The following is a 26,494-nucleotide window of genomic DNA, read 5'->3' as shown; positions in this document are numbered from 1 at the left end:
TCTGTCATTTATTATAAAATATTGCAATTGTATTATGGAGTTAAAGAAACTGATATCCCCAGTGAATTGTTGTGGTTATCTGTTAACCAACTAAATAATCTTTCCTTTGTGTTTGTAAGGTGAGCAAGGTTTTCTTAAAATAATACTATTCTGTTGCTGTTCCTGCCTAAACCTAAGTAGTGAGTATTCAAACGTGCTTTGTCATAAAAATGATCCCAAGAAAATTTAGCAAAAAATACCTTAAGAAGGTACATCAAATTGCAGACTGTATTAGATGCTAGAAGTAACAGTTACTTTGACATTGTATAAGCATAGTGATACAAAAAAATTCCATTTTCAGCTGTTGTTCTAGCTATGTGTTTTGTAATAGTGCATATAACTTTGGAGTAACAAATAAGTAAAATTAAGGTTTGTTTTCTGCTGTTCTTGCGTCACTGCCCTGCACCTGGTGGCTCTGTATAGCTACACAGAAACAGTATGAGCACTGTTTTGGTTGGCTTTAGAAAATTGATTAAATTGATTGCTGTAAAATCAGTTATTAAGTTTGAAGAACCATGATTTTACTATAAGCCATAAGGAACAATACCCATAAGTTATTCTGAAAGTGCAAAATGTCTAAGGAATTGGGTGTAGCTCTGGTTTAACCCTTGTTCAGTGGTAATGAAATACCAAGAGGCTTGAAATGGTTATGGGCTTAGTATGGACATGCTGCAGGAAGGGATTATTTTTATTTTCCATGCTTAATTTATTCCAGTTTTTCCCACCTCATCATCTACCCTGCTGTTTATGTTCATATCTTCTTTTGAACTGTTTGACTCAACAAGCAGCTGAGGGAGGAGGGGAAGGAGAAGGCAGAATGTACTGGCTGCATCGACTTAATTTTCATTTCTGGTACCTGTATGGTCTGTAACCTTGTGGCTGCATCTCCTTGATCTGTAACCTGTAGCCATCCAGTTGTCTCAGCTGCGTGGATACGTAGTGCACATACACCTGCAGAGTGCAAAGCTCGTGCTTGTGCACATGAGTTTTAGACTTACCTTGTGCTGGGATTTCTGGGAGGAGAGGAGGAGAGTTTCAGCTCTAGATTTCTAGTCTGGATGGCATATGTGTGAGCTGTCTCAGCTGAGTCTGTTTTGAGTTGGGATCTGGTAGATACCTATATGTGGAAAACCTTTCTGAAATAAAAGCTGTAGAAGCTATAGGAAAGCTTCGTTCTATTTAGTAATCTTTGAATCCTTTATTTGACCTTTTGTCTAATGAAAATCAGTAATGTTCCAAAAGCACAACAGAAAACACCCCCCCAAAACCAACCAACCAAACCCCCACCAACCCCAAAACATTGTTGTTCTGCTAATTTTGTAGTTGATTGCCACAGTTCTGTCAGCTTTGTGTTTTATCATTATGTGTTTGCTATGGTACAAGACAGGGTGTATTTTGTGTTACAAATTAGCCTGTAGAAAATTTTGCCTAGTTAAGATACCAGTATCTGCTGTACCCCCTAACCAGAGATTCCTTGAAACGCGACACACAGGTCATCACATTCCTACAAATCAATAGCAATAACTTGAGAGAATCTTCCTTGGCAGCACTGAAGTACTGAGGCTGATTTTCCTCCCATTAGCTGCCAGGTTGATGTTTGAGATGAGCTCCATTTGAATGTCACTTATCAGTTATCAGCAGGCTTCAGTGTGGTCCTTGGTCTCTTGGGCTAGAAAGCCAAGTTTCTCTGTTAAGTGGTTTTGATACTTGAAGGCTTTATGTCACAACAACCATTCTTGTCATTGTTTTCCTGTCAACTTTCTCCAAGTGTACAAAAGAAAAAAAAGCTGCTGGCCAGAACAGCACTTGAAGAGGTCCATCTCTCTCTGCATTCTTCAGCTTAAAAACCACAACTTTTGCTTCTCATATGGTGATTCTAGACAGTTAACTTGGCAAGATAGTGAGAAGATGGTTCTAGAAACAGATACTGCGTGCAAAGTTACCAGCCCGTTCTATTATAAACTCTTAACTTCAGTAAAATCAAGCATGGTTTTTTGAAAAGACAAATGACACCTTATGTCCTGGAATAACATCTCATTCTGGTTTGGGTTTTGAGAGCTAATTTTCAAAACTGTCTAATTTAGGTAGAATCTAAATGCCAAAGTTACAAGTTGTACTGATTTTTAGGCTGTGTGTCAGTGTGTGTAAAATGTGACAGTCCTAAATCATTTGCAAGTACTTATTACTCTTTCTGTGTTGTTTTCATTTAATCTGTTTTAGTGAATAAAGTGTCTCCAGACAAGTGAAGTAGGCACATGGCTGCTTTTATGAAAATCAGTATGTTATGCTTTTGTTGAGTCTGTGGTCAGCCAGGCTGCAGTAACACAAACATTGAGAGTGTGGGAATCTTACTGGGACAGTAATTTAAAAGCTTCTTTGTGAGTTTTTTTGCAGGCAATCAGAGACAAGTAGAACAAACCAAAGAGGCTCTGTCTTTGAAATATAATTGAGTTTGATGTACTGAGTACTCAGTTTTCTTTGCCTCTGACATTGTGGAATTTTTTGAAATGAAGACATCCAACTGTGTGATGAAGTGGGAAAATGGTCACATTTGAGCTTAATCCGTTTAATATTAGATAAAGTTATAGTAATTTCTTAGGAGCCACTTAAGCAAGTGTTTTAAAGAGAACATAATGCTGCTCAGCCTACTGCTCATGTGCACTGGGTGAAATTACTGTAACTGTAATTTTTGGTCACCGTAGTGGATCCACCACTAAAGGTCGGACCCAATGCTAGTTAATCTGTAATCCTTGCTAAACAAGCATGCTTCATGTGACCAGGTGAATCACTTTGCTGGAATTTTGCTTCCTCCACAGGTGACAATATAGGTGTATCTTGTGTAGTGTAGTTTTTAATTGCCTGTTAGTGATGCAGTAAGGAACTGCTGTTTCTGCACGTCTGGGTTTCTTTTTCTGAAGAATGATTCTGTGTAACCCTGGGAACAATTTTTTAGAATAAAGTGTTTTAATCTAGTGGTAATGTAAAAATGCGAAACAGCTCTTTTAGACTATAAGCTATTTTTCCTCTTAATCTTGACACAAAGTGCCTGTTATATTTACCAGAAGTCCTGACCTTAGTTGAAATAAGCCTTTGGACTCCTTGAACTTAATTTTTCTTGGAGAAAGGGTTTCTGTAGAGTAAGTGAATGTGGTTTGTGGCTGAATAGCCATTAAATAATCCTAGAAGGCAGACCACAAGATCTGGCAAATGGGTTTGGTGTGAGGTGAGATCTCATGAAAATTGGTGATTTATTCTTGCTTTATTTCTGAAATCAAGATGGAAAACACTTGAATTTGATGATCCACTTTGGCTTTGTAACCAGTATTGTACAGGATGTTTTTCTGTCTGTGATGTTTCAGAGTTTGTGTATTTTGACTTTGGTTATTATATATTACAACTTGCTGTTCAAGTGAGTTTAGTGTTATGCATCAGTAATCTCTTTGAATCTCTTATGGAGAGAAAGTAGACATAGTTTTAATTGCTCTGCAATGTTTACAGGATTTCCATTCCCCTTGCACTAGAAATAGCTCTAGGCTTTGATTTTGGAAGTAAGGTTATGGTTTTATTCATTCACTGTTTGAACTGGTATTGCCCAAATAATCCATTGCATTAAAACTCCTGAAATAGCGTGTCACGGGCTCCCCAAATCTATTGCCTGCTAACAGCTTAGGGAGCCTATACATCAGAATTAGACTTTGATTAGAGGGGGTTTGTTGCTGGGTTTTAATGCTTGCCTAATGTTTGCCTTGAATTTTGGGGGCATGTCATATGTCAGCTTTGACTAGGAAACAACTCTGCTTTTGCAAAGTAGTTCCGCAGCCTTAAACTCCAAGTCGCTGTCAGTGTGCGACCCAAGATCTTGGGGAAGCTCTCTCCTAGACAGATCTATCCCTAGACCATTCCAGGATGTGCCTTCTCTGCTGTAAAGCTCGATGGTTTCCGTTGCACCACGGGATGGCATTGAACTTATTTCCTTGTGGCTGGATTGTAGAACTAATGGATGATTTGTGGTGCTGAAGTGATACCCCCTCTGCTACTTACCCAAGTCCTTTGCTCTTTCTTTCCAGACCAATTAGGGATTTTTATAAGTCAGTCTCAAGGTCGTCATACAACAGATATCTTATGACTTGTATGCAGCATGTCTAAAATAACGTATTTTAAGGCTTTAATAATAACTAATGTGATTATTATAATCACGAATAGAGTTAATGCTCTAAATTATTCTAAGCACATTACATTCTTTGTTCAGTCTGTTTTGACTCTGCATCAATGTGATTTCGTTCTTGCACTTTGCTGCTGACAGGCTTTTATTTAAGGATGAGGTGGAGGTATTTCCTGATCTTGAGACGTTCTGTGAACCTTGAGTTTATCCTTAAAAAAATGTAACCATTTCTAACAGAAGCCATAGTGACAAAAGACAGTGCGTTACTGTGAGAGGCTCAGGGCAGTTACTGCACTGTGGTTCCAGAGCAACAAAAATGAAATTATTGTATCAGGTTTTTGACATGGGACAGAGTTCTCCTGGAGGTCAGAGAGGACCGGTGGCTTGTACTATGCAGCTAGTAAAACACAGGGAGGTTGGTAACATTAAAAAAGAAAAAAAAATTTACTTTGCTTCAGGGAAAGTATGTTAATTTGTATCTTTAAATCCTATTAAGTTGCAGTTGATTCTCTGTTATCTTGTTAGAGAAGAAATTGTAATACATAAACTTGATGATCTTGGAGCAAAGTCTTTGGACTGAGTCTTACTAATGTCCTTGCTACCTGCCATTTAAAGCATTTTCTTGCCTTACCATGTTTTATTTAACGGCTTAACCTTGAGGTGCATGTTGGTTGAGTTTCTGATACTCAAAAAGACTTCCTGTTGTTAATATGTAATTTCATTAAGTATTAGTTATACTAATTGTTTTCGTAAGAGCAGAAATTTTAAGTCCAAACGAGAAATGGTGTAGGCTTTGGATATACTCATTCTGCTAATTAGTAGTAATAAACTACCTTGTCTATGCAGTCCTTTGAGAAAAATAACTTTAAAAATTACCAGGTAGATACATGATGTCAGAGATATAAAATTCACCTTTAGAACCCTTGGATTGCTGGGGTGTTTGGAAGACAAACCTGTGTTTGATCCATGGAACTGGAGGACTAGAGAAGAGGCACTGCATTTTACCTGCATTTGGAAGCTCTTCTGAGTTTGAGGCAAAGAAAATGCTGTTGTTATCGATATTTAGATCACTTCATGATATACCTCAGTTTTCATCCCTTGAGAAATTGTGTCAGTAATTGAAAGAGCCGTTGTCTCATTTCAGTTATCTAAAGCAATCTCAGTCTTCATTCTTATAATTATTGGAAGAGCCCAGCAGCAAAATTCTGATTAGTGATTTCCTAACGCTACTGGAAAACAATATTTATAGAATAATTTTCTGTACTGAGTCAATGATACAAGTCAAGATTGATGTGGAAACAGATTAGTGAATGTCTAAAGAAATTTATCACGGTATTTTTCTTTGTCACAGCAACATTATGGATATATTTTGGGGGTTTTTTTTGGTGACATAAAATGAAAGTTCTGGAAGTGAAGTCCTCATAGCTGGGTGATACCTTTGCCTTAGGATTCCATATATTTCCATTACTTTGATACTCGAGTTAAGAGTGTTTTCACATTTTTAGCCCTTGAAGAAATTTAACTATATGAAATGACAAAGAATTTAAAATGTACCAGTATTTTTGGAAAGGAAATTCAATATACTTTTAGATGCAGAGATTTTTTCCCCTATTAAAAATCATCTTTGTAATCTATAGTATAGAATGCACATAAAGACCAAGAAAATAAATATTGAGATGAGGAAAGCATTAACACTTGAGTGTACAATACCTGAATACAGATCTATCATATTGGATGAACTGCTTCTAATGTCACTGCTTTCATTGGTTCAGTGCATTTTAATTAAGCTTTTGACTGCTGCCTCAGTAAACCCTTCCTGCCTCAAAGGATCAATAAGGTATCCACACTCGATCTGAGCTACTGTAGGCATGCTGAATAGCATATATGGGCAGCATATTTCTTCAATCAATTTTTGAGAGAATTGCTTGGTTTAGCTTTCATTTTGAACGTTGTGAGACATACAACTGGTTCTGCAGCAGTGTTTCTGGTGATGTTAGTCAAAAAAGTGGTATATTCTTTTGGTTCAATCATAGGTCATTCTTGAGAAGGAAAGTAGCTTCATTTCTGTGGGAAACCTCCTTTAAATTTGACAGAATTGTCCGAAATGGAAATTGCCACAAAAGCATCTTATTCATCTCTTACAATATCTCCAAAAACCTTATTCTGAGTTAAAGCTCTTCACCTGTGAAACAACATGTATTGAGCCAGATCTTCAGTCATCTGTTTATTTTAAGTTTGTTCATAAATACTCTAATAAATTTGAAAGCTTGGGGGAATTGGTTCTGAATTGCTTAGTTTCCTTTCTGTTTAAATATTCTTATGCTAATGACTATGTGCCTTATTAATACTCATGGATTACATTATGGGGCGTATAAGATAATGTAAGTGTGTTCTGTGAATGTGTTTAATAAAAAACAGATTAGAATTAAGACTGTATTGTGAGATTGACATATCAGCTCTGTGCTCAATATCTTATCTAAATCCCTGTCCATTGCTTTTAATGCAGTCTTCATATTTTAGTGAAGTTGAGCATAACAGTTCTGAACCACTTGGAATAGTAACAAATACAGAACATGTGAAGTTTCTTCATAATTGGAAAATATGTTGTTCTGATGTATATGTGCTCCATCAACCCTTGTTTTTCTCTGTATGTCAATTGTTTCCTAGAAGCAAACAACAGATGTGTAACAAGCAGATTTCTGATGGGTATGGAGAATATTTCATAGGAATACAAAGACAAAACAAGAAAAGCTCACCCTAGAGCTTAAAATGAGATCAAAATTATGTGCTGTTAATACATTCTGGTAGCTGTGTCAATGTATAGGTGATTTTACTGTCCTGTTCTTGTGGGGCACCAAGGGATTTTGTTTCTCTGCTTCTGTTTCCATGGCAATTAGAATTAAATTAGTTTTAGGTTCACAGTGGGTAAATGAGAGAGACTAAGCTATGATGCAGTGTTTGTGAGTCAGGAACATACTGAGTCTTTTTATAAAATAGCTCAAAACTGCTGAAATTGTTGTGTTTTTTGGTCACTGATGGCTTGCTTGTATTTATCTTGGAGTGTCTGGACCTTTAGTTCTGTGTAGGCAGTCTGGTGGTACTTGTGCTCTTTGTGTTCATAGTGATGTACTACTTAAATAAGAGGGTGGTCCCTGGATTTTAGTGATAGCTGTGTGTTGAACAGTCAGTTTGCATATAGGAATATAAACAGCTATATTAACTGTTACAAAAATTCTTTAGCCTGTGACTGGTTTTTGCAGTGTTTTGAATGTGGTGGAACGGTATGACTTTCAACAGCACCTACTGTTTAGGATGACTTTTTTGAAAGACCATTCCAAAATCATGCCACTGTTCTGTATTTGTCCATACAGTTTTCACATGTGTACATATGCATATGGAAATATATATAAACCTTTTTTCTTCCTTATCTTACTTGCTAATACATTCACACCACCCCCTCCCCAAGAGATTTTCATCCTTACTGTTTTTCCAGGAATTGGAATGGAGAGTAATATTACTGGTGGATTATTCCAGTCCCTTTTCAGCTAATTCTCGTGCTGCACAGTTCTTTCCTATAGCTCTTTTCCTATAGCTTGTGTTTAACTTACCAGCATTTTGCACTAATGGATTGCAGATGCTGCAGAGAGTACTAATACCAGAAGATTTCGTACTCTGGTAGTAACATGTCATGCTTTTATAGTCTCTGAGTATGTGATAGTTGTGACATTTAATTTAATTTAATAATTGCATTTTGTAAATAATTATCTACCTGTTAAGAGGCAACTATAGATTTCACGGAAACACCCCCGTTGAAGATATTTCAGCTGTTAATTTAGTCTCTCTGGGAGGCACACCTAGACTTGAGGACAGTTGGGGATATCAGTGCTTTTTAGTTGCTCAGGTACAATAGAACTTCACCATGTCTGGAACATGTGAGTTGGCAAAATGAAACCTTACAGTAGTCTGTGCTCCTGCAGCCCAGAGAGGGGGAACCTTGGGCAGTGTCAGTGGCTTCAGAAAGCTCTGCAGAGCAGCAGTTGCTGTAGTGCTTTGCTGCCAGAAGGCACTGTGGGGCTGGTGCTGTGCGTGCTGGGGTTTGTCTCCTTAGCTGGTGAATCAGGCAGCCCGTTCCCTGCCCTGCCCTCTGCACTCAGCAGCCTCATGCATCTGCCTGCTTCTGCCTGGGCCACCATGAGGGATGTTTGTCTGATGTGTTGGTACAAACAGGCTGTTTGGGTTTTAGCTTATCTGGAGACACACATTTTTGCCATCATATGCATACTGTATATGCCTATCTGTAAACACATAAATTTAGTTCTTAGAAGAGGCCTGAGAAGGAATCTCTGCAATTAATGTGAAGAACTTGTATGCTTATTTTAATGCAACTGAATCCATTGACTGGAGAATTTGTCTCGTGTTTACCAGCTGAAAAAGCGAGGAACCCATACATTTGTAAAAGAGGACCAAGTGACTTGACATATGTTGCATCAGCCTGAGCAAGTAAGCAGGAATAAAAATAAATACTAAAACTTGGAGTTTCCTGTAAGTCATGTGCTCGAGACTAGAAAAGCATTGCTAAAACCCAAGTTGTACTGAGGAAAAAAAAAAAAGATAACTCATTTTATTAAACAAATTAATACTTAGACATCAGTAATTTTACATGTCTGTAATGTTTTTTTACCTTGATAGTGTTTCACTACATTTTAGGTTGTTTTAAGTAATATTTATATAAATATACATTTTATGTATTTCAGAGAAAAGCTTAAAGGAAGCATACTAGAGAGTGTTTAGCATACAACAATCATTTTGGAGATGAAGACTTGGAAAACACATGGTTTAAGATACATTGAAAGACTGCATCATCTGATCTGTCCCATATTCAAAGTCAAAGCCCTTTAGATTTCTAGAGACTCACTGGAGTGTGGAGGGTTGAAAATGCTGGAAAAGACACCATCAAGGGCAAATCCTTTGTTTGCAGTCCCTGTAATGGAAAGTAATTTTACCTTCTGGTTTGGTCCTGCCTCAATATGTGCCTGTTATAGTAAATGCATCTTTGTCATGCACGAGCACCACTTGCATTAACGATAATGGAGTTTTCATATGCATTTGAAAGATGTTCATACCCTCTGTTATTGCATGTCTAATGCTGCTGAAGCCAATGCTGATATATTCTGTTTTTTCCTCTGTGAATCAGCACTGTTATAGTCAGCAGGTACATATATCTTTAGGAATTCTGCTTAAGGAATCTGGCAAACCTACATTTTTGAACATGTTTTTAGTAGCTTTGATTTATTTTGATTATTATGTGCTGGGGAGTTTCACTACAATTCAGCAGATAGAATTTAGGTCCAGGATAGTAGATAAATATGCTGTCCAGGTTCTGAAATCAAACCATGTTTTCAAACTTAAGTGGGCAAGTTGTTAAAATAATCAAACTCCAATTTACTTTTTATTTAAGAAAGAAAAAACCTGTGCACAGCATATATATGGTGTAGTGATTTTTGAAAAACATGAGAAGATGAATAGATTGCGATCTTGAGGAATGGGTTTTTAGGAAATGATAATGCTTTAGTTACCAGTATAAAACTAACTCACTTATCTTGTGCCTGTGTTTCTTGGTCAAACCTGGGAGAACCAAATAAGTGTTTTGCATACTGCTTCAAATGGAGTAAGGATTGAATATTTGGAGCCATTATTGTAAGATCTTTGGGGCCTGTAAATTACATACTACTTTTCAAATAATTCCTACTTTTGTATATAAACCAAGTGTGGTTCTACTCACTTTATTCAATGTTAACATTGTATTGGTAAGAAGTACAAACTGAAGAGAAAACAAAATGCCAAGGCTGGGTTTTTCTAGTTTGGGGGGTTTTGTGTTCTTAAATTCCTGGTTGTCTTCAGTTTCAAGGTAAATCTTCTTTAGTTTTCTATTTAGATAGTCATTTGGTGTATTCTACCCAAATGCTGAAGACTAATGGGGTTTGGAAAATTACATGACGGGATTGTTGAGGTGAACTCTTATAATGACAATATTAAAGACACAGGTGGAACAGTGAGTTCTAAAGTCCATCATCAGTGCAAGTTCATCAGCTGGCCTGACTGTGCTTGACCTTTTGCATGGTGAGCTGGTACAGCGAGTGCCACAAAGCTCTCCTTTTCCAAACAAAAACACATGTACCTCTTTCATCTTGCAAGGCCTCTGTAAAGGTCAAACACAGCTGTAGTTCAGCTGAACAAAAAGGATCAGCTCCATTCTTGCATCTTGTGCAATGCCACAAATAAAGACAGGATGGGGAGAGGTTTAACTTGTGGAAGGGAGTTCTCACGGTAAATGAAAGTAAAGGTTTGCTACTCCAAAGGGTTTTCTTTAATAACCTCACAATTTTAGCCACCCTATTTATTTAATTGAGAGCATGTTGCTGTCTAGCCTGCAGATAAACTAGCTAACCCTGTCATTTTACCTTCCTGAGTGCAGTTTCACATTACAGGACTATCAGTCCACAGACAAGTTATCATACAGTAATACTAAGCTAACATGGCTGTGTGAGTAAATTTAATTAACTGCAAAGATGGAATTCTCAGCTTTTCCTTCACTTGGCCAACATCCAGAAGTATGTAGCTTCTATGCTGTAGGAAACGCTGTAGAATACAAAATATGCACATTTGCACGTAAGCATTATCTGCACAGTCTGATATCCACATCCTGATTTTGGTTCACTTTTACTGTGCATTTGTGCCTTCTCATTTGTTGCATTTGTACTTCACTTAATAATAATAATTAATTCACTTAAAGGGGCCTCTGGTGGTCTAGTGGTTAGGGTGCAGGACTCTCACCGCTGCGACCCAGGTTCGATTCCCAGCCCCCCGGGCAGATGGAGCTCGTCAGCCCTGTAAGGCCATCCATCTAAGAGAAGGTCACTCTAAACAAACCTACGTCCTGGGGACCTCACTGCCACTGTCCAAGCTTGCTCGGCCCCGGCAGATGAACCTCAGGATTAAAGGGTGGGCTCAGTTCAGCGCAAGCTGTGTCTCACCTAAAAAATCCACTGCGCAGGCTTGAAGGGTTAATGACCTTTCCCAAGTCTTCGCTCACGAAGACTGGCCATTATTACTTCACTTAAAAACTAACACTGAGATTTTACTAAAAATCTTAATTTGAGGGGGTTTTTTTTAATGGTGTAGCTACTAAAGAAAACACCAAAAGGTGCCTTTTACAATGTATTGTCTTTCTGAATAATGTTTTCAACAGCTGCAGCAACTGTGGATATTGTCAATTGTGAAATATGTTTGAAATATGCCCACCGTATGAATGTCCACAAATTAGGCTTTGTGAAAACCTAAAATGAGTGCTCTGCAGTCCAACTGCATCAGTAGATGGATTGTTCCCAGCCTGGTTCCCAGTACAGTGTACATTGCTTCTGTACTGGCTAGATATAGGGGCATTTTTATTTATTATTTTTATACCTAAAAGATTGCTAGGAAACTAGGACACAGTGGCAACGGTGACTAGCTGAGTGTATAAGTTACTGTTACACAAGTTCTTGGCACAAGCCGAGATGAGAAAAAATGACACCACGGACCCAGGAAATAAATACATTATTCATTCTTTTCTCTGCATTTCTTTTGTGTTCTGCTTTACTATTTCTGTTAATTAAATGTTCTCATGAAAAGCTTCCTCTCCACCTTTTTCCCCCCACCCCAGGGTCGATATCCCTGACCTCATTGCTCCAGTTTCTCTCACTGGTTTTAACTGAGAGAAATGTAAAGCTTGCATATTATTTTAAAATACCTAAGATCAGCTTAGGTGTATAAAGGTCTGAATCCTGCTTGCTTTTGGTCTGCAGAGTAGAGAGTAATGTGTCTGTATGTTAAATACAGGTTTTAAATGAATGTATGGGTCCTTTTTCAATCACGAGATCAAGTAAAGAAGTTGTTTGGGCGGGTGAAACAAAACAAAAAGACCCTTTTGCTAATTTATCTGGATACCCTGTATGATTTTGTGATTTTCCTGTCAGTACTCCCCTTTTTGTAGGCTAATTTTCAATGATGCTAAGAGACCACAAGAAAATTTCCCTTACATTTATTCTTCTTCAGAGTTGATAACATTTGGGACTGGGAGAGAGGAAATGTTTTAAGACATATTGTGATCTGATCAGAACTAGGTGGATCTGGCAGCTGGATAGAAATCTCTTTACACAGCTTAGTGGTAGTTCTGTGTATTTGTTACTGAGAATAAAAGGAAAGCATTACATTTTTAGCACTTGGTTTCCAGCATTCAGGAAATACACATCATGAATGTGTATTAAGCTTCATTTTATTGCTTACTAGTTCTTTTAATGACACTGGTATAAAACCTCATGTCCCTTTAGTGACTCTGCTTTCCCTATTACAGGTGCTGTTGTCCGGATTGATTGGTGTTGTTTCTTGGAAGAGACCACTTTCACTTGTGGTGAGTGATTTTGTCTTTATATAGAAGCCTAATAGTCATTGGGGATGATTTTCCAGTGCTGTTATGTATCCTAAAATTTATAAACCCTTAGTACAAAAATTTTGTGACTTTGAAGTTGTATTACATAAAATACCTAGGTGACAATGATATTTTTCTTCTGTCTGACAAATGGACTATTGGTCTGCCCTTAGCTTTGCATTTAACTTAATTTTGCAAAAATTGCACCGCAGAGTAATCTTTTTAACAAGTTATCTGGAGAGGAAAAAAACTTATTCCAAATTAGTAGCTGTTCATCTTCCTCTGCAGAATGATTTTCAGATACATTATTTCTGTTGTGAGATCCATGTAGTGACTTAATAATGAAAAATTATCTATTCTTTATATGTGCATGATAATAGAGTTTCAGATAACCTATTAACATAAAGTAGTATTAGATTCAAATCAATCTTATTTAAAAGGTGCGATGATTGTGTCAATAAGGACGTGTTAGCAGGTAAATATTGCCTTTGAAAAAGTGTGCATCTTTAACAGAGTAACAGAAAACATTTGTAACAGTTAATACTAAAGGTAGCCCCCGGGGAAAAAAGAATATAATGGAAAGTATAAAATGCAAAGTCCTGTATTATTGACAACAAGCTTAATTAGAACTTGAAGTGTATCTTTCAGTATTATGAACTAAATCAGTAAGAGCTTACATCATTAGAATAGACAATATTCATGCATCAGAAATGTTATTCAGGCCTATTGAGACTTGGCTTCTTTGATTCCTGAACACTTACTCACACGTTGTAAGTTCAGCTGGGCTCTCAGCTATCGATCCACTCAGTGAAATATGAATAGGCAGTCATGTTAGCATCATTCAAGGAAATAAATATAAAAGGGAAGAAACAGTAAATGGCAACATTAATGCTTGCAGAACAGCTCACCTTCCTAAAATATGCTCTAGGAAATTATTTCTTTCCAAGAGTAAGCTTAGTGCTCATGTGTTAGATCCTGATTTTCTCCTGTATTTCTGTATTGGCACTTGGTGGTGATACAATAATCGGCTGGAAGAACAGGAGACAGGGATGATTTTTTTCACCGCTGTGTGTGATTAAGCTGTGTAACAGCCGGGCTAATAGTTTTGCAGTGGCTACATAATATCTTGTTTTTCTTGTTGAATTGTAAATACCTTTTAGCAGTTGGAACCCAGGAGTGCAGTATGACGGTTCTGATTAGCAATCAGTACTGTGTAACTTTGCAACCTCATATCAACATGCTTATGAGTTGTATTTCTTGTGACCTGTTTATACAACACATGCCAAATACATATTGTCAATGATTACCTTTTACCCTATTTTATAGTATTACAAACAACTATATAATTGATTATAGTACATGTGGGTTTTGTTGCAATGCGTTACAAAATCTGTCATTTCCAAAAGTGATTCCAGAAAGATAGATATCTTTATCATTTGAAGCTATGAATAAAGATATAAAATTAAACCATACACCATCTGTGATGTCCTGAAAACTGGTGAAACTGTTATATTTTAAGGTGCCAGTTTTCTGCATATCTCAGATTTTTGGCTAAAACAGAGTTGATAACAACCTGTGTTTTGACTATTGCTGAGCAGTACCTGTGCAGTATCCAGGCTCTCTATTGTTCCCACACTGCATCATTTGCTTTGGCTTTTTCCTTCCTCTTTCCTTTGCCTGTTAAACTATCTCCACGCACAAGTTTTTTCACTTAGGCTTTTCTAATTCTCTTCCAGTCCTGCTGCAAGGGGCAGAGATGGAGCAGGTGTGTGTGTGGTGTTCAGCTGCTGGCCAGGGTCAGCCCCTCATGCTGCTGATTTGGATTGACTCATCACTATAATTGTATGGATTTTTTCCTCAGATGTCTTTTCTTTGCAAATATATTATTTTCTGCAGGCAAAAAGAGGAAGTTGAAGAAGCATTAAAAACAAACAGTAGTTCACCAACCATTAATTTCTGTCCGTATCATACCAGAAATGTGTTATGTAGTATTGGTGTAGAAATAAGTGGGTTATTGGATAGTTTAAAACCTTGGAAACAAAGTTAAAACTGAGAATAGTTGTGTATTTACAAGATATTAGTACAAATGTTTATGTACTAAAGACATTTTACTGTGATATTAATGGGCAGAAATTAATTAGAAAAAAGTCTGTATTGAAAAAAGAAATTACTAATAATTTTAAATAAATATATCCGCATACATGCTTGCTCCATAAGATAAGTGAATATGTAAAACTGGTTGTGCTGGTTTAAGAGTTAACCAGCAGGGGAAATGAACCCAACTCAAAGGAGAGATTATAAGTCAGAATAACAATTTATTAAAATAATACAGTAAGTACAATCATACAAACAAACAATTGGTCTTAACCCACAAAACCCAAATGTATAACCCAGTACCCTGGGGCATGAACAAAGTGGTGTTCCTTGGGCCCCGCTTGAGTCCAAAGTAAAGGGAGAGGGGAAAAACCTGCTGCTGGGAGAGCTGTTGCAGTCTGGTCAAAAGTGGTGATTGCAGTCCAGCTGAGGTCGAGAGCGATGAGATGCAGTCTTCCTTCTGGATCCCACGAGTGGTTACAAATGTTCCAAGACTCCAAGATTATATATCCTCCAGTTCAGGCAGGAATGCTCAGTACTTCCCTCAGGGCGGGGAGTTCCACAAAGGGTGTGAGGACAAGAGCACCCTCCTATCTCACAGGCCTCTTAACACCTAGTTTATAGCCTGAGGAGTCAGGCTCTATGGGCAGAGGGTTCGAATAGTCTATTGACAACTGTTTCTGGGAAATGGCATGGAAGGCTATAGAATACACAGTTTTGGGTTACACCCATACCATGATGAACTGGTCTCAGTTGTCCTAACTAGGACACTGGTCCAAATGTTTTTCCTCATTGATTATCTTTTATCACTAGATATCTTTGCTGAGTGTGGTAGAAATAACCAAGCTCCAGGAAACAGATGAAACATAAAATGAATAGAAATAAATTATGAGTAAGTTTCCTATTTTCTTCTCAGTGAGGTGGGGTATTGACACGTTCCTGGCTGTGCTGCTGAACCTGAAGTCCTAGAGTACCTTAATTGATGAGTCGTGGTATTTTTAAACTCTCGTAAGAGAATTTACGTCTGCCTTTCGGATGAAATCCAATTGAAATTTTTGAATTAAAAAAATAAAGTTGTTGTCCTCCCTCCAAACCCCACTCTTCCCACCAAGGAGAGATTTGGTTTTGGTTACTGGAATAAAAGAGTGATCTCTGTAGTGGAGAGACAATGTCAGCATAATTGGGTCAAGACTGTAGGAGGAAAATGAGTGAAAAAATGCCCCTTGTGGGAGAAGGGCGGAGTCTAAAGGCACCCATCACCTCGTGTGTCATTTTTGACTTTGATACTTATGTGATGTGGAGATGAGATGCAGAACATCCCTCTGCTTTAACAGATCCCTTCATCAGTCTGCAGTATCACTTCAGCGCGAGTATTCTTTGAATTCGTTGATCAAAATGTTCATTAGGAACACTTGTCTTTGGGGCTGGGGCGTCAGTTTAAAGGTTAACAAAACACTGTGTGAAAACACTGTGAAAACAACTGCATCTTACGTAATAGAATTTTTCTAAGTTTCTGATAAACTAGGAGATGGCTGAATGCTGAGTATTGCTTGCTTTCAGAAAGAGACTTGGAAAGCTGTAATCACTTCTACGTGGAAAGCAAATCCAGTGCTGGTTCACAAAGTAGCTCTTTTAGTATAGAGTTGTAAATTTTGCTCAGAGCTGATGTGAATCCAGACTTTGAAATTGAGAATAGTGTTTTTCTTTGACCTCTTTTCTGGGAGCATGGAAGGAAAATGCTCAAATTTAGAGGAGCTGAATGATAAATCAAGGAGCAGAGAATTGTGGAGAACTAGGAAAGGAAGAGGGAATTGAAATGTGAGTCTGAGGACATGAGGGAGATAGAGATCAAAAGCTGTGCAGAAGAACAAGATCTGGATGAGTAGAGAAGAGTGAACCAAAACCATGTCAGTAAGAAGTCACACAATGGAATCTCTGATTTTTCAGTGTGATTTTTAAGAACAGTACTACAAGCACCATAAATAACTGACTTGCAGTATATTTGGATCCTAGGTTTGAGTGATTTCAGTGAAGAAAATGTAAGCTGTAAATAATCTTTTCCTATAGTTGGGACATAGTTAAGTTTTCTTTGCCTCTTCCTTTGCTCTTCTCCCTTCACTGAGGATTAGTTGTATAGAGCACTTTGGTAACCAAACTAGATCAACCGTGTCTGCACACTACTGCAGCATGACTGGAGTTGTACCAACAGTCTGTGAGGCAAGTCTAAAAATGAGATTAATGTATCTATTGATGACTGTATTCCAGGTTACATTAGTTTGAAAGCAGATTTAAAATAGATTTCTATCGAAGCTGCTTCTCTTTTATAGTTATTTCCAGAAGATTCTCAAACAGAGTAGTTAAACTTGAATGATCTTGGGGTTTTGGTAGTAGATTATCTTTCCTTATTTAAAAAATACCCAACCACTAAACGAGACCAGTGAATGTGGGACCTTTTCAATCATTGTCATTATTTCATTCTTGCTCCTTCCTTACTTGCTTCCAGGGATGTATGTTCCCTTCCTACCCAGCTTCTGGTAAGAGCCAGTGGTGTGTAGGACACCTCTTTGAGAGAAGTACGAGAACTTGCCATTTACCTGGCTGCATTCCACACTTTATGGGAAGTGCATGGCAGAAGCTGTGGATCTCTTTTGTGTCTTCTAATGACAAATTTGGGATAGTAAGTGGTCAGATGCTTCAAGAAGGGCAATTTTAAATTACTGGATAGTGTTCTTGGACAGGAGACCTTAGTGGAAAGAGCAGCTGAAGAGGAATAGGAGAGAATAGGAACAGAACTGCAACTGATGACAGGTCTGCTTTAGGCATCCTTAGATGCATCCTGATTTAGTCATTCCCAATAAAGCTTGCAGATCTTTCTAATTTTTTTTGTTTCCTCAGCTTCTGACAGCAGTTAAAGTGTCAGTAGAAGCAGGATAACCACAGCATTCATCCTTCCCTTTTCATTAGAGTGTCTTTATGCTATAGCATAAATTTTCAGTTTCAAATACTTTAAGAAATAACCAACCGTATGAGAAATGAATGAGGATTTCTTAAGGAAAGAAATTCTTTGTTACACAAAATACCTTAATGAATAACATAAATAGGTAAAAATATAAATATTTTATAGACATGTTATATTTAGTGACTAGTTTTGGTTGTACTTGTGCTGACGTTTGTGTTTTGTTTTTCTGTGAAGATTCAAAGGATCAGATTTTACTGAAGCACTTCTCAGAAAGTAGATTTCAAAGATACTTGTAAAAGATGGATATGATTTTAGATGTGCATATGCAGAAACGTGCCCTAGTCATGTTTGCACAGTTATTCAGAAAATAGAAGTTATCTGATCAGCCACATTTACCCAGTCTAATTTGAACTTTGATGTTTGTGATCAGTCTGTGGAAATTAATAGCATGGAGTATTTTATTTACTATGCATTAACACAGTGTATTTCTCCAAAACTGATAGTGCAATTAAAAGCTTAAGTTTATTCCTAGGTTAAAGTGCTACAACCTCTGGATGCTCTTTCAGGCTTTTTCTGATGACTTTCTGAGGCCTTTCCTGGTGCTATGCATGGGTCATAAGTGAAGTTTCTCCTAGACAGGGAGTCACTTTGGGTGACTAAAAAGAAGTCTGTTAAATATGATGAGCTTTCCTATCTGAATCCTCTTGATAGAAGTTTGTGCTTTAAATCTGAGAGGTTTGACAGTTTTGTTTCGTTTTCTTTTCTTTCTAGATTGGGCCTTTTCTGAATTTTTGTTAGTTTGGAGCACTAACAAAAATTTTGTTAAAAATTTTGTTAGTTTGGATTTATTGACTAATCTCTTGTTATTTAAGCTGTTGGTCTTGAATTTTTTGTCTTCCTCTGTATTACCAAGTGTATGTGTTGAGCTTTAGTGCAGCTTACCACCTAAGGAGTCTTTCTGCTGTGCCTTTTACAACCAGACTTGTCTATCTTGCGTTGGCCTCTTTAGCCACCAGCGCGCTTGGAGCAAATGTGGGCAGAGTCCTTCCCAAATGTTCGTTCGCGAAGCCTGGCCACAATGATGGTTGTAAAACAGAAGAGCTTTTACGTGTCTGTACGTGTGTGTGGGAAGTGGGTAAGTCAGAGATTAGCTGCAATTTTCACCTGTGTCCCTGCTCTGAGAGATGCTTTCCCAGTGTGTGAACTGCTGGTTTAGGCCATGAAATCATGTCTCCTGGTGGATTGAGTAGGGAATCTGAAAACTGTGGTCTTGAAACTTTGCAATTAGAGTGTGTGTAAACTCTGATTACATTCATGTTCCATAGTTTTTATTTGCAGGTGGATGAACATAAGCATAAACATTTAGCTTTTCAAAAGTGCGCTGTCTTGCCTATTGCTGGTTTGGGGTTTTTAATTAGACTGCTAGTTCCCTTCTTTCTTCTTTAGTATAATGAAGCAACTGGCAAAAAAACCTACCCCTAGTGCCATTTTATTAGAATATACCTGACAGAAGAGGAAGAGGGGAAAAATGGAGAATGATCCAGTAAAGTTGTGAACTGGGAGAGAAAGAAATAACACTTGAGATAAAAACAGAGGAAGTGAACCAGAGAAATCTTTGTAATGGTGGAGAAAGCATGTCACAGAGTGAAACATGTCTTTAGAATGAATATTCTGGGACCCCTTTTACAGCTTTTTCCTGCCTAGGTCTCTCTGCATCTCTCTGATACCCTTTTGACAAAGGCTGCCTGTTCCTGGGCCCAGCTGCCACCAGCTGTCACTCGTGAGAATCTGGACTCCTCTGTTGAGCATCCATCTGCTCATTAGTTATCCCCAGTCGCAAAGCCTAAAAAGAATCACAAGCAGCTTTTCCTGAAGAGCAGACAGAGCCTGCTGGGGCACATTTGCCCCTTCCTAAACAAGCCCATTACCTTACAGTCTTCATTACCTTAAAAGGCGCCTTCTCCCCACGTGCTCCTGCGGCATCGTGTTGCCATGGCAGCCGTTCCTATGGCACCGCAGGGCCGGAGGAGACTGTCCCAGTTCCAGTGGCAGGGCTCTGCTCCTAAGGGAGGGTGTCGGTGAGTTCTGCACTTGCCTCTCTTCAGTCCATCTAATGCTCTTGTTCTCACATGCTTTCTAAATATATCTGCTAATGGTTTTTTCATCTCATTTGCTCCTTCTTTTAGAAATGCAAGCTGCATCCCATCTGGTCCTGGAGCTTTTGGCAGCCTTTGCACAGTGTAATTTCTTCAACTCTTTCTTGGTGTGAGTCTAGTTTCCTTCAGCATTTCTTCTTCCTTCAGAGTAAATTAATCTGGTATCTGGTATCGCTGGAGCCTGGATAGTTTGGCAACACAGAAACTATTTATCAAACTTTGTATTTTGGTTTCAAGGGGTCAGGAAACAGTAGCTGCAAAAATTTATTTTAGACAAGATAAACTGCATTTGAAATGTTTTTATTTAAAAGTAGAATAAATACTTGCATGAACTAATTAAAGCATTTTGGGGGGTGATGGAGTTGGGGATGAATACTTCATTCTTTGTGTAATCAGAACGCATGTGACTTCAGTATTGTTTTTGTGACAGATGGAAAGAAATGCGCTGTTACCCAAAGAGAATCTAATTATCCTGTGCTTGTTGAAGAAAAATACTTTCAGTGGGGTTTGTTTGTCAGGTGAATTGCAGTTTAGATCCTGAGCTAGAGATATCTGCAATTGAGTGTTTGGGTTTCCTTGCTACAGATGCTGTAAAATCAACAACATTATGTATTCAGTTCTACTTCAGATATATGAGTAGAGGTCTTAGAAATCTTAAAGTTCACGTACTGATGATCTCCATCAAATTGTTCTTGTGAGTCTTCCTTAGAGATGTGTGTGCGCTTTTTCTTTAAACAGTCAAAATTACAATGAGGTTACATTAGAATCAAACTGGGAAAAAACCCTGTCCACATTGCAGCCTTGCCTCAGAAACTGTCTGACTGAGAGTGCTCATGTCCTCTTCTGGAGCTGAGCAGTCGTGGCTTGCTGACCTCGCTTACCTGACAGGAGCCTTCTTTCTTAATGAGGAAAGGAGAAGTGTTCTGGTGTGCTGGGTTTCAGAGAGACAACACAGTTGTTCATTAATGAGAATAATTGCACATGAGTAGTTAATTGCTATTAATATTTTGGGACAGACAGATGCAAAGCATTGGTGTATGTGACCTTTCCTACCTGCTTCTCTCTAAGGATGTTTCTGCCAGGAAGGGCTGCTTGGGAGCTGTGTGATGCCTGTCCTTGTCAGCTGGACAACACGAGCTTTTATTTCCTCAGGGAATTTTGTTACAGATGCTGTGGAAGGTTAATTTATATGGAGTAGCATTTCACCAACACTTGCATGGAGGTGAATCCCTCCAACAATGTGACACTTGCAAAAAGTAATGTATTGCTTAGATGGATGAACCTATTATGCAGTTGCTATGGAAGTATAAAATTAAGTCTTACGGAGATTTGTTTTAAAGTTACTAGACTACTCACACTTTTAAAAAAATATAATAATTTCTATTTACTGGTTTAGCTGGCTGTTTTGTTTAAATAAGGATTGTTTCGTTATATACAAAGCTAATTTAGAAAAATGTTGTCTTTCCTAATGTCCTAAATTTCTAATGTCCTAAATGTCATCTTCCTTTTCCTCTTCTGCTGTTGTCATGGAACATTTTTGAGAAATAATGTTTTATTAGGCAACTTTAAAAAAGTTTCAGTTTTTACTTCCACGGAGAGAATGTTTGAAAGAAAATTAAAGTTGTATGGCTGAGGTAGTTACAAGTTTAAAATCTGACTTATGTGGTAAAAATTCTATTCAGTAAGCATTTATATTTGAAGTGTTTATGATCACACTGGATATCAACTCCAGTTTTTTCATCTGACTGTAGAGCTGGAGCAGTCATTTTTGAAGCATTTCAAATGGACAGAGTTTTGAGTAGCGTTAAAATAGGTTAGTACTGTTTGATTTCTTTCTCTTTCAAAATAAGACTTTTAACTTACATTTCATGTGCATGGATTTTTTTATTTAGGGAAGCACTGGTGCATAAATGGAAATGTAGTGATAAAAATTAGACAGCATGAACTACTATATAAAAGCAATCTTTTTGTCAAAATTACTTCTTTTGACTGCCTGCACATATAGTAGAGATTTTCTGATTAGTTTTGTTGCAGTATTAATTGCAGGTCATTGGAGGATTCTTTTGAGTGCTTACTTTTATGTAGCAAACTTTGAATGAGGTTCTGTAGTGCACTGTCTGGTTATTCCCCGTTGCCCTTTTAATAGAATATTTGACAAAACTTCAGCTTGTTCTCTGCTATGAAAATAATTACCGGCAAACTTTGTTTTGTTAAAATTACTGTTGGAAGTGTGTTACATTACTTGAATACTTCAAGAGATAGCTTGAATCTTATCTGAAAAAAAAGTATAGCTCCTCTTTTGCACAGTAGTAGTCGGTAGGCCACTGAGGTTAAGTTCAGTATAAAATGCACTTCTTAAGTGAGTGAAGCTGAAAAGTTGTGTCATGTTGTCTATTTTAAATTTTAAATAAATTTAATAGCATAATACAAGGTATTGAAATACAATATATATACAATATGTATTGTGTAATTAGATAATTTATATTCTATACCATAATTTTTTTGTTGTATATTTCTGTATGTGTATGGATTTGTGTATTTATTGGAAGTCCTGAAAGTTTGGTTACTTTGTAGTGAGGGATAATATACGCTGGAATCTTGAGGGAGCATTTAAGGGAGCCAATTCCTGCATGTAAACATCGCAGGAGTAAGGGAGTGTATAGGTCATTTGTGAAGTAGATTGTCACAATCAAACCCCAGTGGGCCTAAGGATTCCAGCAGGCACACAAAATCTACTCATTTCAGGAACCTTTGGTGCGAAGGTCTTGAAAGCAAATGGCAAGATTTTCAGTATGAATTGGCATGAAGCAGTGGTAATGCCTTTGCCAGGTCTGTGTTTGTCCTCGTTCTCACATGGCAAATTGATGTTAAAGCAAAGCAGAGAATATAAGGCTCCTTTTGGAAAGGATCCTGCTGCCATGTGGCTGTAAAGTCCTTTTACTTTCTGCTTTCTCAGAATTTCCTCAGCTGTTGCTGTGGTCAGCAGCATAGCAAAGAATGAAAAATAGAAGCAAATATACTTGAAACCTGCAAGTTTAACTTGTGTTGCTACTCACTGGGGTGGGGGAAAAGGGAGTGGACGAGACAAAAATGGATTATTGTTAGGGCATGAAGGGGTTTGAAACAGGCTGAAGAGGCTTTTAGGTAGCAAAATGAATTACTGCAGATCTGGATCTAGAAGTGTTTGCTGCCCTGCTAGGAATAATAGGGAGATGATATAACCTGCAGAACAACTGATAAAATAGTTGGTTTGGACTGAGTTTTTAATTTTCAAATCGGATTGAAAGTTATCTGGTGCTTCATTCTCCAATTACAGCTCAAGTATTCCATGAGCTGTAAGATTGTCTGTAGTAGCTTTTGTTTAGGCTTTCAGGGGAAAAGGATAGTCACCAAGCTTCCTAGAAATTACTGCTTGTTTCTTTGAATGTACTTCAGAAAGGTGTAGATGCTAAGAGAGTTAATTAGAATCAAAATAATAGAAAATTAATAGATGCTGAAATGTCTACTTTTGACAAATTTCTACTCAATGTTTCTAAGCTGAGAGCACAGGTCTTTATTACTAAATAAAGCCCCCTCTTACACTTTCCTAAAAAATACTAAAGTAAATAGTGTAATTGCTCTTGCTTTAATACAGCTTTACAGGAATAATAAACAAGTGTAGAATACGACAATGCTGAACTCACTGTTGTTTTACAGTCTTTTAATCTGAGCACTCTTGAGGAAATAATCTGTATGGCCATTGTTAGTACAGGGAATTTCTTGGAGGTTTTGAATGGAATACTCTTGTTATGAGATAATGGAGATTTATTTTGATACAGACAGATCTTTGCCTTTATCTCACTTTGTACTCCTGAATGTAGAGACAAGGTTGTGGTTTGGATTCCAGGTTCCTGAAAAGCCTGAGCAGCAACTACCAAATCCCCAACTTTGTTGTTGTTACTGCACAGTGATACAGGAGGAATCAAAACTACTACTGCTGGTCTTTAAATAGATGTTATTCTTTGTGATGCAAATCCTGCTGCAAACACACCTGTCTGTTGTGCACTGTGCTGTTCTCAACAGCTTTCACACAATTACTTTGAAGATACAACTTTGCTGACTCTTGGTGGAAGCTGATTGCTACTCTGACAATAAACAGAGTCAGAGAGAGGCATCATTTTCCCCTGTAAATTAAAACCAATATAATTGTTTATAATCTTAAATAGAATAATATTCGAAGATACAGTTGAATTTTTCCACAGAAGTTTTTTAATGAAAATATAGAAATGAAGATACAACCAAGCAACTAATAACAATTAAATTCCAAGATCTATTTGAATGAAAACGAGTTAATAGGACCAGAGTGTGGTCAATAAAATCATGTACACCAAGGTTAAGTTCAGAAATCTGAGCTATTTAGCTTTGAAATTAGAAACAGTTGCATGGATTTTAATGTTTACACCAAGGTTTCAGCTTTCTCTTAAAAAGTTAGATATCCTCATTAAAGCTAGTCAAAAGATATTTTATCTGGAGAAAATGTAATTTAATTTAATAATTTCTGGGTTCATATAGTTTAGGATAAAACACAATATAATTTATGGTTCTTAACATAAAAGCCTTAAAATCTTTAACCTGATGCTGTGCCACACAACAAGGAATATTTCTGCCTATTTAATATAGAACATTGCTTTGGACCTAGAGAAAATATTTTCATTCAAACCTTTATTTTAGTTTAGGCAAAGGACGTGGAATACTGAGTTAAGCAGATCTGAAATGCCAACACTTTTTCATTCAGTCTGTTCTTGGCAAGTATTGAGAAATAATTTTAAAAGCATTGTAATTTAATCATGAAAAAGAAATCTATTACGAGGCAAATAACAGGATGATAAATTTTGTTGTTTCTTCTACACTTGCAAACCGTTAGTCAACAGTGTTGGTTTGAGTACCATTTCTGTTTAGTAAGTTTTTAAAATGGGCTTATTTAAAATTATATGTGCATTATGTATTTAATTCTATAATCTGTTAAATGAGTTTTATCTGCCAATATTTTTTTGTTGTACGCTTTATAGTTGAATGAATTACAAGGGCAGAAGGCATCAATAAAATCACATACTATGATCAGGAGCATAAAACAGCCTTGATAAGGAGCTTCAAAACTTACCTTGGAGTTGTGGCATATAGTCCAAAATATTTCAGTATTTTTAAAATTGCTATCTGGTGGTGTCTCTGTGATGCCCACTCCATCGTGCTGATAGATATAATATTCCAGTACTTAAATAAGTTTACTAAAAATCCACATTTTAGTATAAATTTGGCTAGTTTTGGCTTCCCACTGTTACTAGCTGGGTATGCTTCTTTTTACTTACCTGAAGAGCTGAATTTTGGTTTTTGTTCATGGTAGTACCTTGTGTGGGCCAGGAATTTGAGGCAGAGCTGTGTAGGCATTTTATTATAGTGGACTAGATAGAGAAGATCAGTATGCTTTTAAAGCCCTTTTTTCTTGGATTAAAAAATATAAGTTATCTCTTATAATGCAACTAGAGAAGAGGGGATAGACATTTTTAAGGGGTTTTTACATTTTTAACTACATGAAGGCAAAATTTCAGTGTTTATTGCAAACTCTTTTTTCCTGGATAAATGACTGGGGAATAGGAAAAAAAAATCGTGTTAAATATATTGAAAAATAAAAATATCAATTAGATAATTAAGTTAAAAATAGCAGTAATAATTAAAATTATTATAATAATAGAAATAAAATATAATTACTACAGCTTGATTTAGTTAGAAGTAATCTTGTTTTGAAGGGACTGTTTGGAGTATATATATAGCCTGTAATCTGTCACTCAGTGTAACAGATCTCAAAGCTTCGTACTTATTATTAGGGATGTGATTATTTAGGGGAATAGACAGAAAATGTCTGAAAGCAGGTAAGGAATTGTCTCAGTCTGAGGAGACTGGACTGTTTGCTAAAGAGGATGAGTTATAAAATAGACCAAACTTTTCTCTCTCAGCAATTGTAAATTCAAAATTAAGGGGCTTTAGTCGAGGAAGTGTGGAAAAAACAGAAGAAATAACAACCCTTTATTAAAAGATATATGTATGTTGGCAAAAACAGTAACAGAACACAAAAAAACCCAACTAGACAGTAGTCCTAGAAAAAAAAAGTCTGAATGAATACTGCTCTGTCCTTTCGCGCAGCCCTAATCACTGCCTGCAGGGGGCGCTGTGGGATTGCCCGAGGGGCGGAGCCTGCAGTACCCGTCATGCCGGCAGGGGGCGCTGTGGGGCTCCGGCGGTCACCACGCGGGGAGAGGGGTCCGGAGGGAGCGGTCCCGGAGCGCGGGAGAAGCCGAGAAGAAAATGGGGGACTCTCCCCTCAGTGGGAGGAAAAAGGGAAGGGAAGCAGTCCACTCCTGCGGGACTCACCGCTGTCCCAGGTGACGGTGTCTCAAAACTCCTCCCTTCTCTCCCGCGGGCACGCAACTCTCCGATGAAACGCAGCAGATCCGGGCTGGAGACAAGAGGAGACTTCGACTTGCTCCCAGGCAAGTCGAAGTCAGCAGTCCGAGCTGACCAGGATGAGAAGCCAAAAAACCAGATCCCCAGTCCCTCTCCCCAAATGCCTGCATGCAGACCCC

At 37.6% G+C, this 26,494-nt stretch overlaps 1 protein-coding gene across 3 annotated transcripts in view; it reads left to right on the top strand.

The window, feature by feature from the left end:
• The window catches only part of FAM189A1 (family with sequence similarity 189 member A1), a 111,493-nt gene that overhangs the window by 29,861 nt on the left and 55,138 nt on the right, over positions 1-26,494 (top strand). For 2 of the 3 annotated variants that reach the window (XM_017835919.1, XM_017835921.1), the window contains exon 2: positions 12,594-12,650. In XM_017835919.1, coding sequence (XP_017691408.1) covers positions 12,594-12,650 — 57 coding nt within the window. Of the gene's footprint in view, positions 1-12,593; positions 12,651-19,907; positions 19,987-26,494 lie in introns of those variants that run through there. The other variant, XM_017835920.1, reaches the window with a different exon arrangement.

The sequence above is a fragment of the Lepidothrix coronata genome, unplaced genomic scaffold (genome assembly GCF_001604755.1).
Source record: "Lepidothrix coronata isolate B3197 unplaced genomic scaffold, Lepidothrix_coronata-1.0 Scaffold266, whole genome shotgun sequence".
NCBI classification, from domain to species: Eukaryota; Metazoa; Chordata; class Aves; order Passeriformes; family Pipridae; genus Lepidothrix; species Lepidothrix coronata.
Note: the sequence above shows the minus strand (reverse complement) of the source record. Positions and strands in the feature narration are given on the sequence as shown.